This window comes from Patiria miniata, unplaced genomic scaffold, assembly GCF_015706575.1.
Source record: "Patiria miniata isolate m_02_andy unplaced genomic scaffold, ASM1570657v1 HiC_scaffold_13, whole genome shotgun sequence".
NCBI classification, from domain to species: domain Eukaryota; kingdom Metazoa; phylum Echinodermata; class Asteroidea; order Valvatida; family Asterinidae; genus Patiria; species Patiria miniata.
Genome location: NW_024037051.1, coordinates 17,932,770 through 17,946,008, shown reverse-complemented (window position 1 = coordinate 17,946,008; position 13,239 = coordinate 17,932,770). Strand labels below are relative to the sequence as shown.

Below are 13,239 nucleotides of genomic sequence, written 5' to 3'. Positions count from 1 at the left end.
TTTATTTAACGCTAAAAGGGCCGGGTCATTTTGAACATCTCACAGCTTCCGCCCCGGCCCTTTTAGGGTTATGTGCCTTATTGTTTCCCTACCCCTCCCCCCTGGGCTGCCCCAACCAAGACGTGGGGATTGTCACTTTTGAAGTGACAAAATCCCCACCCCTAGGGCAAAATTTAAGTGACAATCCCCGACATACACATGTACATCTGTGGGGCTCACCAGTATAAATTGCATTTCCATGTAATACGCCAGCGGTAACAATGGAATCCCTTCCTGGGGCATAAAAAACGTAACCATATCCCGACATCGAACCTGGGGCAGCGCGGAGGGGGGGGGGGGGGGCATTTGAAAGGCACATTAAAAGGAGAGTATAAAAAACAGAGGACAACATTTTGTAACAATCTATACTCAAAGCATTTGCCATTCCCTTTATTGGGCATATTTGTCTACGCATGGGTGCAAATGAATACATGGGATCATTATGGTAAGCTATGTTTTGATTGCAGACCTTTGCAGAGTACATAATATTCACGTTCTCAATGAGCGCTGACACATACAACTGACAAACACACGCAAGGTAGTGTTCCTGCAGATACAATTTATTCAACTTTAGAGATTAACCCTTACCCTACTTGACCCTCCAACGCATGCCAATATGTGCCTCAAGAAAATCTCCTATGTTTTTTGCATGGCCCTCCAATATCTGCCATGTCATTTCAAGGGTAACTGGACAGGCACTCCAATACATGCCACAGAGAACAATGAGAGTCCTCTGATAACAAAGTGAGTGCCCCCAGCTGGTCAGTATCAGGCACCCTCCAGGGCCTCCAACTCCTGCCAATTGGAGCCTTCACTGTCAAGATAGTTTATCTCCCAATATACTGCAGCTGGAGGGCATTGGCATAACCAACTGACATGCAGTAAACTACCCTCAGAGAGTAAGGGTTAATGAGATGTTTGCACCAACAAACCCATGATTTTTCAGCAGTTAAAAAATATTGAAAATTCAACAGAGAGTAATGCATGTTACTTCTATAAATTTCCCTTATTGTAACATTTTTATTTTAATATTTAATATTTTTTTCCAGATCATTTTTGGTAAACATGGCAAACTTTTCCCAATTATTGTTGTCGTGGAAATTGTGCAAATTTAACCCTTTTTCAATGGCTGGACAATGAGTCTATTGTAAGATATTCTGTTACTTTTGTTTCATTCAGAAAGCTGAACATATGAGCCCCTGTTGCTTTTAAACCAGACACTTAGTTGCAGGCTGAACTATACCATGTTGTGTGTAGTTGTAAGATTTAGTTAACAGTAGCATACACTTTGAAAGTGTTGGCAAGTATATCATAATATCAAAAACCTTCAGCTTTTTTTTAGTATCCTGCATAAGTACAACGAAACACCACCATAAATAGAAATATCTATTACATCTTTGTACAAGTTAAAACTGTGTGCAGTTGTATATATTTAAGATTTCAAAACTTAGTCCCAAAGAATAGTGAATATTATACTGTCACCCTCAAAAAAAAATTGTGATCAATAAAAAAAAATATGGGAATTAAGATCATGGCTGCTTTTCCAAAAATCATTGTGTAAATAAAAAGAAACTGGAAAGGGACCAAAAATGGATGTCAGGGAAAAGAAAGTTTAATGATAAAGAAACAAAGTCAGAAAGCAAACAGAAGAGAGCACAAACCAAAATGTGACAAATAAGGTATGTAAGATATGATCAAAAACTTACTGCGATCTTATAGTGACTCCCAATAACATTCGTATTGTATAAGTGCATTGTGCGTAATTGTCACATGATAATTTTCTGGTTTACAGTTTTATTACACTCAGAAACTATCTTAGATTTGCAGTTTGCAATTAACTAATGTGACGGGTGAGTCTTGCACCTGCTTGATGAGGCTGGAAAATATCCAAAAGTTCCAAGGATAAAGGTCAATTATCCCCGCTGACCTTTCTGAACATCTCCATTGCATCTTGGAGCTTCTGGACTTCGTTCTCTGTTTGACTCATCTATGTTAAAATAAAAACAAAAAAACAAGAACCAGAATATTGTTTTTAGTTTTGCTGTATCAAAATGTATGGTACCCAAAACATAATCATATATGTATAATACATCTTTGGGTCATTCTATGAAGTTCAGGAACGAAGTGTGACCATCTTTCTCTCCAAGTTACCCCTGAACTAACTTTGTAATTTGCCAGTCGAGTTACATTAATAACGACTCTAAACTATGTTCTTATTTGCTTGGTTATTTGCTGTTAATAATCACTCTTGGAGGACGACTGCGTCAAGGAGTGCATTCAAAATTAGACAATCTTAATTGACAGATGTAATTTTGACAGGGACAGGAAAATAAGTGAAACCCAAATTATTAGATTGAGCCAATTGTCATTCACCATTTGATCACTAAAAACAAAACTTAGTTTTGCTTAACCCATTTGGTTACTTCAAAACCACATTGAGTCTTGTTTACTGACTTAATTTCAACTAAATGTGGTATTTAATAAGGTATTTCAGAGTACAAACTCCCATGCTTTTGAAGACATGTAGCCCCCTTTTTTGTACACATGTATAGTAGCCAAAAACATTCAAACACAAATATGCATGTGAAAACAACTCAGTTTAAAGCTACCAGAGCAGACACTGGAAAGTTTTCTCTTTATTTGAGGGGCTTCTCTTCATTCTGTTCTTTTTATCCATACTTATAGTTTTTGCTTTACTTGTTGTTATGTATGTGGTATTGACTTTAATACATGTAGAGCAGCTTTTTTAATTGTAGTCATTATACAGTAGTTTGCTTTGGTTGCTGATTGATTAAAGTGCCTGACTAACTATTGATGACAATTTCTTTTAGATAACTTTTTCTGGGCAACATTTTCGACAGAGTCATAAAAAAGTTTGTTTTAGGACCCGGAACATACACATTTTTAAACTTTAGCTCTATTATCTTTAAAGTATACTTTTACTGAGGGGTTGACAATATCATGTCTTTATCATGTAATGCTAACTAGTTGCCTTGGTCAAGGAATTTGACGATAGTGTCCGAAGATAGATAGTTGGCCGCTATTACATAACAGTAACTACGCCTTATGCACTCATATGTACGGTCTGAAACATGATCAGCGACCTCATATGCGGCTAGGCTACAATATGCAAATCAGTTGATGCCGAACGAATACCTGGGAACAAACATACGCCTGTGCTTATGTTTGTCTGTATTTTGTCGCTGGATTTGCAGGGACGACTTCATATGCGAATACAGATGAGATTATTATTCAGAACTTGGTGGTGGAGGCTCATAATTTACATGGTTAGAGAGCTAGACAGTGTGGCTGCACTGTCCAAAAAAATTGGAGCCAGCAGACCAATCTAAATTGATATAAATCCAGCAACAAAATCATGAAAATTGCCCCAAAAGATAGACCGCTGTTCCAAAGCGTTTGTTAGGCACCAAGTGATTTGCATATTGTAGCCCAGCCATGTCAGGTCCCAATTCATGCTTCGTGCAATACGCATGGGTGCATAGCAAGTAGCTAATGTTTACGTTAGTGGACGACCATCGATCACTATCATAAGTGCAAAGCAGTATAAATGTTTTACCCCCACATTCCACTTCCCAGTCTCCGCCCCTCATGTTACAATCACACCTACCTTTTCCTTATTGCTGTCTTGTACAGCCTGAGGGACCTTAGTGGCATAGTCTGGTACCATTGTGGCCTGTTGGAGCTTGTTGCGTTGGACCTCCAGTTTCTCAATTCGCTGGGCTAGCTTGCTGATCTCCTTCTCAGTATCAACCAAGCCCTGAAAATTAGAGAAAAATCCAACATATCTCAGGGCTCAAAACAGTACTTTATATATATATATCTAACATACAGTTCCTTGTCATTTGATTGGTGGAACTCACATCACGTGACATTCGTTATTGCTCCCATTCACGCCGGGGCTCAAAAAGTCCCATTCGCCCATGGGGAATGGGAAATACTATTCAAGAGTTAGGATCACTCTTGTTCCATGACGCGGTATTTGTGTGCAAATGCATGCTGATGTACGCGATAAGCGTTGCGCGTAATGCGTATTGTTCCAAAGAGCCAGCGCTATAGAGTTTGGTTCAAACATTTTCGTGAAGGGGTGGTTTGGTAGAGAGAAGCACATTTTCCACCAACTTTGTATTGAAATAAAAGTTAAAATATCAAGGATCTATATGTCAGTCATATAAAACAAATATATTGAGTGGCTTTAATTTGTGAAATGGGAGGAATATTATCGCTCGATAAAATCTGGACTTTTCCAGTTCACTCAGCTTTGCCTCGTGAAATGGAAAAGTCCAGATTTTACCTTGCGATAATATTCCTCCCATTTCACTCTGAGCCACCCAATATTTGTATAATATAATTTTGAGGCTTTGCATTGTGCATTGTGGAGACTACAATATCAGAGTAGTTTGTGGATACATCGTGTGTAGCGTTACCATTGGACTTAAAGCTATAGTCCATCATTTGCAGCCATCCGAAAAGTAACTGGCGTAATTATTGTTGAAAAACATACTTGGTTGAAAGATAGTAAGGGGACTAAACTCCCTGTGAAATTATTCTTTTTGGCAAGCTGTCATTTGAAGTAATCAACAAAAGAAGGCCTTTCCAACGGTGCGTCTTAAGACGCACCGTAGGAAAATTTAAATTAGTAGTTCGTTCTGTTATTCGGCGAAGCGCGCGCAAGCATTGGCACAACGCACGCGCGGTTGCTATAATTCGTCGGATCAGTGCGCGACATGGCGTATAGCCGCAATTGGCTCAGTGAGAACGCGTCTCGGACGCTGAATTCAAAACATGATTCAGCAACTTTTGATTTGAAATCGAGATCCTAGAATGCTGTTTTTCTTGGAATACACAGCTGAAGCTGAGCTGAAACTTCATCAGGTTAGTTGTTCAGTATCCTTCATTAGATTTTGAACACTTTTGTTGCTTCAAACGAACAAAATGCACAAATTACAAATGATGGACTACATCTTTAAGTTTGTAAAAATAAGAACATAATTACCACAAGTGATTGTGAACATTCTTAAAGGTAATATACAAGATTTGCTTTTGCTGAAATTTGCAGAAATAAATTGATTTGGGAGTTAGTAGTTTATAGCAAATATTGTTACACTGACCTGTTTAAGTTTTGTGTTCATAGATGCTGGAAAAACCAAAACAAAATGATGTTCTAGTAGTCTGGTTCCCTGACGCTACTTCAGAGGAAACGGAGCAATTTATAGACGTCTATGGAATGCCAGGTCAGGGAACCAGACTAGCTGGCTTGCACCCATTCGTAGACAAACCCATTGCAAACAAACTGCAAACTGACTAAATATGATAAATTGGGGCAGTACTTGCCAGGTCAGGGAACCAGACTATCTGGCTTGCACCCATTCGTAGACAAACCCATTGCAAACAAAATGTGAACTAACTAAATATGATAAATTGGGGCAGTGCTTAAAAAAAGTCAGGTTTTTCCCATCGTTTGAAATTGATACAAACATTTCACTGTTCTTGAAAATGACAGCACACCAGGTGCCATGATTTCACAGGATGCATGAGACCATTATTCACTTACAGTCAAGTAAGGTATTTCATAATAATTTGGTAGTTGCTAATGTTGTATAATACCTTTAGGCCAAAAAAAAAGAGTCTCCGGTTTCTGGTATGCGCGCGCGTCGCCGTAGCCATGCGCGTCGCCAAAATGAAAAGTTTTTTTTTCAATGAAAGATGATGTCTCAAAACCACCAAACTCACTGGTTTGACTGGAATCCTGCTGCTGCACAATTTTAACGTGTTTTTAGATTGGGTTATGGTCGAGAATAAGCTTTATGTGGCCTCTCTGGACTCCAATATTTTTGCACTAAGTTTTAATAGTCGGACACCATTTGCAGTCATCAGCCGACATTTGAAGCAAAAAAATCAGTTTAAAAAAAAATAAAAGTCGCGTCTCTGCACCACTTTTTGGGCAAGCTCCATACCAGAATCCAGAGACTTTTTTTTTTTTGGCCTTAAGTTAACAATGTTATTCTTCCGGCACCCAGTTGGCCCTGTCAAACTTAGCGCTGTGGACAGTACAACTAAAACTTGACAATTGGTACTAAACCAGCAACACAAATTTGGTCAACTGACAACAGTCTCCGTTACCTTGAGTAGAAGGTGCACTTCGCATTTGTCCGAGACGGTTGCCATGGCGCAGCCACTAGGGGGCGCTGTTCCAACCAGGCAATGTACAGCCGACGCCGACGAGAGTGTTGAGATAAGGCTCTCATAGAGGCTGAGCGTATCGGCGACTGCTTGGTCTGTACACCGCAGGTACACTGAAATTGGAAATTTTCATTTTTAGTTGCAGAGTTAACTCTTGTTTAACAATGCTTTGGAATTAACCCTAACGCAAATCAGGTTAGCACCCTGCTATATACAATAGAATGCAACACAACTGAAATGAAAACCCTGCTAAAAGCAACAGTAGACTGTTCCATTGTATAGTGAATTCGGTACACACCAGCCTTGGCAGTATGCATTTAATACCCTGCTAAATGCAACAAATTGCAACAGTGGAATCTGTGGTATCAGCTTTGGCAACATGAGCAGTTACCCTGCTAAATGCAACAAGATGCAACACAGCATGGGACTCTGTTGCTTTCTGTTGCATTTAACATCAATGCTGCTTTGGAAGCTATGCGTGGGAGTGGCAACTTGGGCTATAAAAATAATGCCGTTACTTTACTGTACAGTCTCCATGGCAGCCACAGTAAATGTACGCATTGCAAGGATGCCCTCCTCAACTCAATTCAATTCCAACTTGCTTGGTTTGCTTGGTTGGTGGTCCTCTGAAATATTCCATCTAGGGAATTTAAACTGGAGGTGTGGCAAGGTGCTGCGGCCACTGCCAGAAACACCGGGGCGAACCCCTTCTCTAAGCGACAAGTGTTACTGGGTTCTTTAACGTGCATTACACAACACACGGGACATATGGCTTTACATCCCATCCGAAGGACGAAGCAATAGTGGTAAAGTGCCTTGCTCAAGAGCACAAGCACCATGTTCCCACGGCCAGGATTCGAACCCGTGTACCACAGCACACGAGTCGAACACCGTAACCATTGGACCACAGCACCCCAACTCGTTTACACAGAAAAAATTCACGTGGCCTTAATGTGAGCCTTAATGGGGCAAAATGGTAATTTTAGCCTATCAGTCCCTGTATACTGCCCCAAACCACCCTGTCTCTCACTCCCTGTAACACCCCAAATCACCTGAGGTAGCCTTAGCACTCAATGAGTTTAAGTACTCCTCAGTGAATAAGTACATTGTAATACAATGTAGTACAGGTGCTAATGGCTTAAAATATTGACCATGTCACCTGTGACATCAATCATCACTCAACAACCAACACACTAGTCTTGGCCGAAGGATGCCAGTGATCGATAGTGGATTGTGTATATCTAATGGCTTGATTAGAACAGCGCACCTGCTCGCACTAACATCTTGGGAAACTTGAAGTAGCCGTGTAGCTTTTTCTTTATTTTATGCCCAGGCTATTCTAGGGAATCAATCAGCGATCAGGAAATGGTTGATAGTCAGTCACGTGCGCTCGCGAGATGGTTGTAAACATACACGCCACGTGCGGTGATCAAGAATCGCTAACGAGATTGCAACTTAGGCCAAGACTACCAGCACACCTGTGCGTGCAAACAGACATTCGGTTGCTGGGTTGGTGCAATCTACAACTTTTGAGAGCAAGGCTAACATGGTTTATTCTATTTGGCCGTGTAAGATAGACATATACTTATCATCAAGAGACAGCCCACACACCTGTGTCTACACACAGATATTCAGTTGCTATGTTGATGCAACAATTTATACTACTTTTCAGAGTGAGGCTGCCATGGTATATTTTTTTTTGGAGGTGTGAAAAAGTAAAAGACCTTGAATATTGTGACACGCTCTCAGCCAGTCCTGCGACTGGTTCTGTAGACAAGATTTTATAATCAGCTATCAAACAAAGGAAAGACGGACCCAAAGTCAATCTACCAGCGGAGCAAACCCAACTTACTGTCGGCCTTCTGCTTGGTCAGGTTGTAGTCTGCTCTCATGGACCTGGCTTTACCAACAATGTCTTGGACCAGAGAAACCTCCGCCTCGATCTGCTCACTGTACCATGGATGCTGGGAAAAAAATCAACGTAGACGATACCAAAGAATAACTTCAAAGACGTATAGGATTATTAGCATTTATCACCAAAGTACCCTACTGAATTATTATCAAAAATCTTACTTGGATTAAAGATTGTACTGGTAATAAACCATCTTAATGTTTCAATCTGGCTTGCTGTCGTTTAGAACACATCAAGAAATATAGGTGATTTCCAACGATCAGTCAATTGACTGGGTTTTTTTTGGAAATAAAGAGTACTACAGACAAAGATCGTTCTTTGTGATCAAAAGCTTGTGCATGGTTTCCACTGTTTTCTTGAAAAGCGTAATATCCACTGAGCTGAAACTTAAACCGGATTGGTTTTGAACGTTCTTCTTTTGATTTTGAGTGATGTTATTGCAAGTGAACAAAGTCCATCAAAAAGCAATATGCCTTTAAAAGTTGTTGACTACTGGGATGTGTGTTAGACTATCAAAAGCAAACCTTTTTATTACAGATTTGAAAAGAGCACAATCTCAGCATTCCTGGTGTGAAAACCATATGCTGGTACCATCTTTAGTTCAAAAGTTATAGAATTCGTAACACCAAGAGATGTGATGAATTTATTTTGGCCTGTATCTCCACATAAAAATTCCCGACAAACGACTCATTTAGCTTGATCGCATCACAAATATACTTATCAAACAAACCACAAAGGTATACTAACCAGGTGATAATAATAATTTTAAAGTTGAACACAGAAATTGCTGGAGCGAGTGTTTGAACCTGCAACCTCCTGATTACTGTTCCAACGCCCCACCAACTGAGCTAACAGGGCTGGATAGCTCACTTGCTAGGGCACCGGAATGGCAATCCAGATGTCGCAGGTTCAAACCTCCCTCTAGTCAATTTCTCTGTTCAACTTGAGAAATTAAAATTGAGAAATAGAAATAATACCTCGCATGTCTCAGGATAGGGTGTGACGCATATACTCAGTGGCTCGTTCGCGGTCCTGCGCGGTAACCTCTGGAACAACTCCTCGGTCAGGAAAGGCATGAAGGGAGAGATGAGACATAAGGCAACGTCCAGGCAGGTGTACAGGACCTGGCGCGTGGTGGCCAGGGCCGCGGTGTCAGAGCCGCGTAAGACGGGCTTGATGGACTCCTGGATGTCAGCAGAAAAGTTGGTTTAGAAAAATGTTGTTGATTGTTTGGAAATCAGCTGTAAAGCATTGACTTTACCCAGGCCAACATTTCTGCGAAGGCTATTTAAGCTACAATCCATCATTTGCAGCTATCAAAATGTAACTGACGTAATTTTTATTGAAAAACATACTTGGTTTAAAGATAGTGATGGAACTAAACTCCCTTTCAAATATTCGTTCTCGCATGCTGTTGTTTGAAGCAACAAATGAAAGAAAGTTTTTACAACGAAAGTCCAACGAAAATTGTCCGTAAGTAGTTCGTATGTTTATTCACCAAAGCTCATGCAAGCGTTAACACAACGCACGCGCGCAGTTGCTATAATTCGACAGTTCGGTGCGCGACATCGCTTAGCTACAATCAGCTCAGTGAGAACATGTCTCGGACGCTGAATTCAGGCCCAATTCAAAACATGACCCAGCAACTTTTGATTTGAAATTGAGATCCTAGAATATTGTTTTCTCGGAATATACAGCATTCACTGAGCTAAAACTTCATCAGGTTAGTTGTTTAGCACCCTTCTTTAGGTTTTGAGCACTTTTGTTGCATCAAACGAACATGCTGCATTGCAAATGATGGACGCTTCTTTTAAAATGTTCTTTAAATGAAAACACACACACACACAATCGCAAATTATTATTTTTACCAAGTAGACGTCGCATAGATCATACAGCCAGAATGCATGGATGCGTGTGGTGATGCCGGGGAAGTCATAGGTCGGCCAGCCGTCCTCACAGACTTTGACGGTGCCAGCTAGCTTGCTGAGAATCCAGCGGTCCATGTGAGTCTCGGAACCACTCAACTGTCACAAGAGGAAAGATTATGAGTGATTGAGCTCATCTTTTAAATATTAACTCAAGTTAGAGTAATGAAAATGATCAATTACCAGCGTACCTAGACCCTCCTCTCCCACCCCCCCCCCCCAAAAAAATGTATTTGCAAGTATTTTTGGGGGTTTAGTGTCTTGCTTTGATTGGGCATACATGTAGCAACAGTGCAGATATGCAGAAGTTGGAGGTTTGAAATCGTAGTCGAAAAACACTAGGCCCTTTACGCAGTTGGGTTGGTAAGAGGTACACTGGGCAAAGTATGGCAAAGTATCTGAATGCCTCTCCAATGAAAACACAATAGGTCTGATAATAGAAATGTTAAAAAAGATAGCACGATCAAGCTTTTGGGTGTGGCTCACAGGAGAATGTATTTTAAAATTCAATTGTATTTTTAAGACTTAATTATGGTTTCAGTTGTGAAAAAAAAGCTTCAAACTTTGAAAAGTGTTTACATGCATATCAATCTTTATGCACAGCTATTTTTTTTTTACTCAAAAATCCACAAACAAGAAGAGACTAATAAGTGTTTTATTCATTTAAACATACAGAGTTCTGAAATAGTAGCAGGATAAAATCCTTTTCTCACAATTTTGCTTCAGAGCAGGAATATACTTTTTATTTATTCATTCGTTTATTTATTTCGTGTTATTTTACCAGGGTAGCCCCATCAGTTGTCAATGAACTGGCTTTTGAGAAGCATGTTGTTGTTTTTTGCCTGGGAATGCCTTCCTTACCTTGAATTCAGCAAGCGGTGTGAAGTCGTCCCCTATTGCCTTCAGGGCAAACTTGGTGGCGTTCCACAACTTGTTGCAGAAGAAGCGATAGCCCTGAACGCGCAGCACGTCCAGATTAATGTCACGACCTGCAGACAATAATTCAATAACTGAGTACTCACAAGGGCCTTTACACACTTGTCCAAAATCTCCGTGTTGAACCGGAATTCAACATAAGGCCTTTTCACACCAAACAAATCTCAGGGTTGACCGGGGTTGACACAGGGGTGAAAACATGCAGCTTTAAACACTTGAAAATGTTCAACCCCGCACCAACCCCGCGTCAACCCTGAGATTGATGTCGCCCAGGGTTGAACTCAACCATGCTCCACGCCAGGGTTGAAATTTTCAACCCAGGTTTGAACTCTCGGTAGGGTTCAAAACAGTAGTTACCGAGCAAAATATTAAGCTCGGTTTGCAGGAAACAAGCGTGAAACTATGTAGGGTTGAACTTGGTGCTTGGTTACTTGGTTGGTTCTTCTCCTAACGACTTCCACAAGGGAGTATAACTAGGAACCCAGAAACACCGGGGCAAACCCCTTCTCTTAGCGATAAGTGTCACTGGATTCTTTTACGTGTTTAGGCCTCATACAACGCACGGGACCTCCGGCTTAACGTCCCATCCGAAGGACGAAGCAATAATGGTCAAGTGCCTTGCTTAAGGGCACAGGTGTCTGGGCCCGGGCACGAACCCACGCCACTGTTGCCTCTGAAACACCAGAGCATGAGTTCAGTGCTCTTAACCGCTAGGCCATGACACTCCAACGTGGGGTTGGAAAATAAAACACTCAACCTGGGGCAGCACTGGGTTCACCCAGGGTTGAGTTCAACTCGGGTTAAGAGGCTCTAGTGTGAATTTTGGTTCAATTATGAATTGGAATAAATATGTGCTTGGTAGGTATTAATCACTCTGTTGAAGACCGCTTGGAGTCTGGGTGCTGATAATTACCCTCGCCTTCGGCTCGGGTAATTATCAGCACCGAAACTCCAAGCGGTCTTAAACAGAGTGATTAATACCTACCAAGCACACATTTATATGTGACCTGTTCTGTCAAAAGCAGACGCTTCTGGGCAGAGATTGAAATTGAGATAGGGCTTAAAAAACGCTGTGGGGGTGATTTTTTTTCGATTTTCAAATTTGTGCATATTTGTAATCCTGAACATGTATAAAACATACCATAAAAGTTTGAAACCCTAAGTTGAACTCTAAATGTAGTATTTTTGAGAAATTACTGTTTTGTGACGTTCGTGGCCATTTTCTCCATTTTCTACTTTTCAACACAATGAACTTCAAAATAGCATAACTTTGCACAGGAATGACTGGATTAAAAACTTAAACCACCTATTAAAAGGAAAAAGAACATATTTTAACAATATGCAAAAAACTCATTTTTGACCATATGCCCAGGAAAGTCTGATCTTGACAGAACAGGTCACATATTTCTTATTAACTCATGTGTTCATGCAAGACCATGTCCCGAATCAAACAGTGTTTGGAGTCCAGCCAATTTGTTGTGGTTTATTTCCATACCTTGTGCAGTGTAAGCGCACAGAGCAAACCTCAGTGCATCCGTGCCACACTCTGGGATACCGTTGGGATAGTCAGCCGTCTGACCCTCCTTAGCTTTGGTTATCTCCCTGGGATCAAGGTTGCTATTCTCCAGCAACTTGTGTAGATTCTAATGGCAAAAAAAAAGAAAAAGATGTCGCATTTATTCATTTTATTTTAACTTTACCGTAGCTTCCCTGACCGTTTGCAGTAAATGGTATTCCACTGGTTGCCGTCCAATCTAATTTCTATGTTTTTAACCTTATGTTTGTCATGAGGGGATCCTTTAATCTTTCTTTATAATTGAAAGTTTTGACTGATGTATTTTTATCCAAATCTTAAAATGAATTGTGTAAATTTGTTTTTATAATTGTAAAGGTCTTATTAATATCATCACTATGCAATTCAATGATCGGGTTGCAAGCCAGTGGAAATAAACCAAAAATAATAATAATATTTTTACAGTCAATCGACCTGGGAAAAATTCCTGAAACATTCCAGCACAGAGTAGTTCGTTAACCTTTTCATGCCCACATTGTTTATTGACTTGGCTCTCCCCAGGACCAAATTGTTTGCTCAGTCATGCGGAAATCACTAGAGCGTGAACAAATTGACCACAAGTCCAAAACTCACTTTTTTCAACCCAGATTTTCACTGCCAAGGAGTGATTTAAATCATAGGTGTTGTGGTAAAGTTTGTTCATTGCACCTTAC

General features: G+C 40.4%; 1 protein-coding gene across 1 annotated transcript in view; it reads right to left on the bottom strand.

Moving 5' to 3' along the window:
* Positions 1 to 1,547: 1,547 nt before the first annotated feature.
* Positions 1,548 to 13,239, bottom strand: part of LOC119721439 (valine--tRNA ligase-like) — a 28,716-nt gene continuing 17,024 nt past the window's right edge. Inside the window, exons 16-23 of the mRNA XM_038191520.1 lie at positions 12,509 to 12,656; positions 10,939 to 11,066; positions 10,021 to 10,176; positions 9,130 to 9,336; positions 8,093 to 8,204; positions 6,181 to 6,353; positions 3,668 to 3,817; positions 1,548 to 2,026 (exon numbers count right to left, since the gene is read on the bottom strand). Coding sequence (XP_038047448.1) covers positions 1,949 to 2,026; positions 3,668 to 3,817; positions 6,181 to 6,353; positions 8,093 to 8,204; positions 9,130 to 9,336; positions 10,021 to 10,176; positions 10,939 to 11,066; positions 12,509 to 12,656 — 1,152 coding nt within the window. The 3' untranslated portion in view covers positions 1,548 to 1,948. The remainder of the gene's footprint in view (positions 2,027 to 3,667; positions 3,818 to 6,180; positions 6,354 to 8,092; positions 8,205 to 9,129; positions 9,337 to 10,020; positions 10,177 to 10,938; positions 11,067 to 12,508; positions 12,657 to 13,239) is intronic.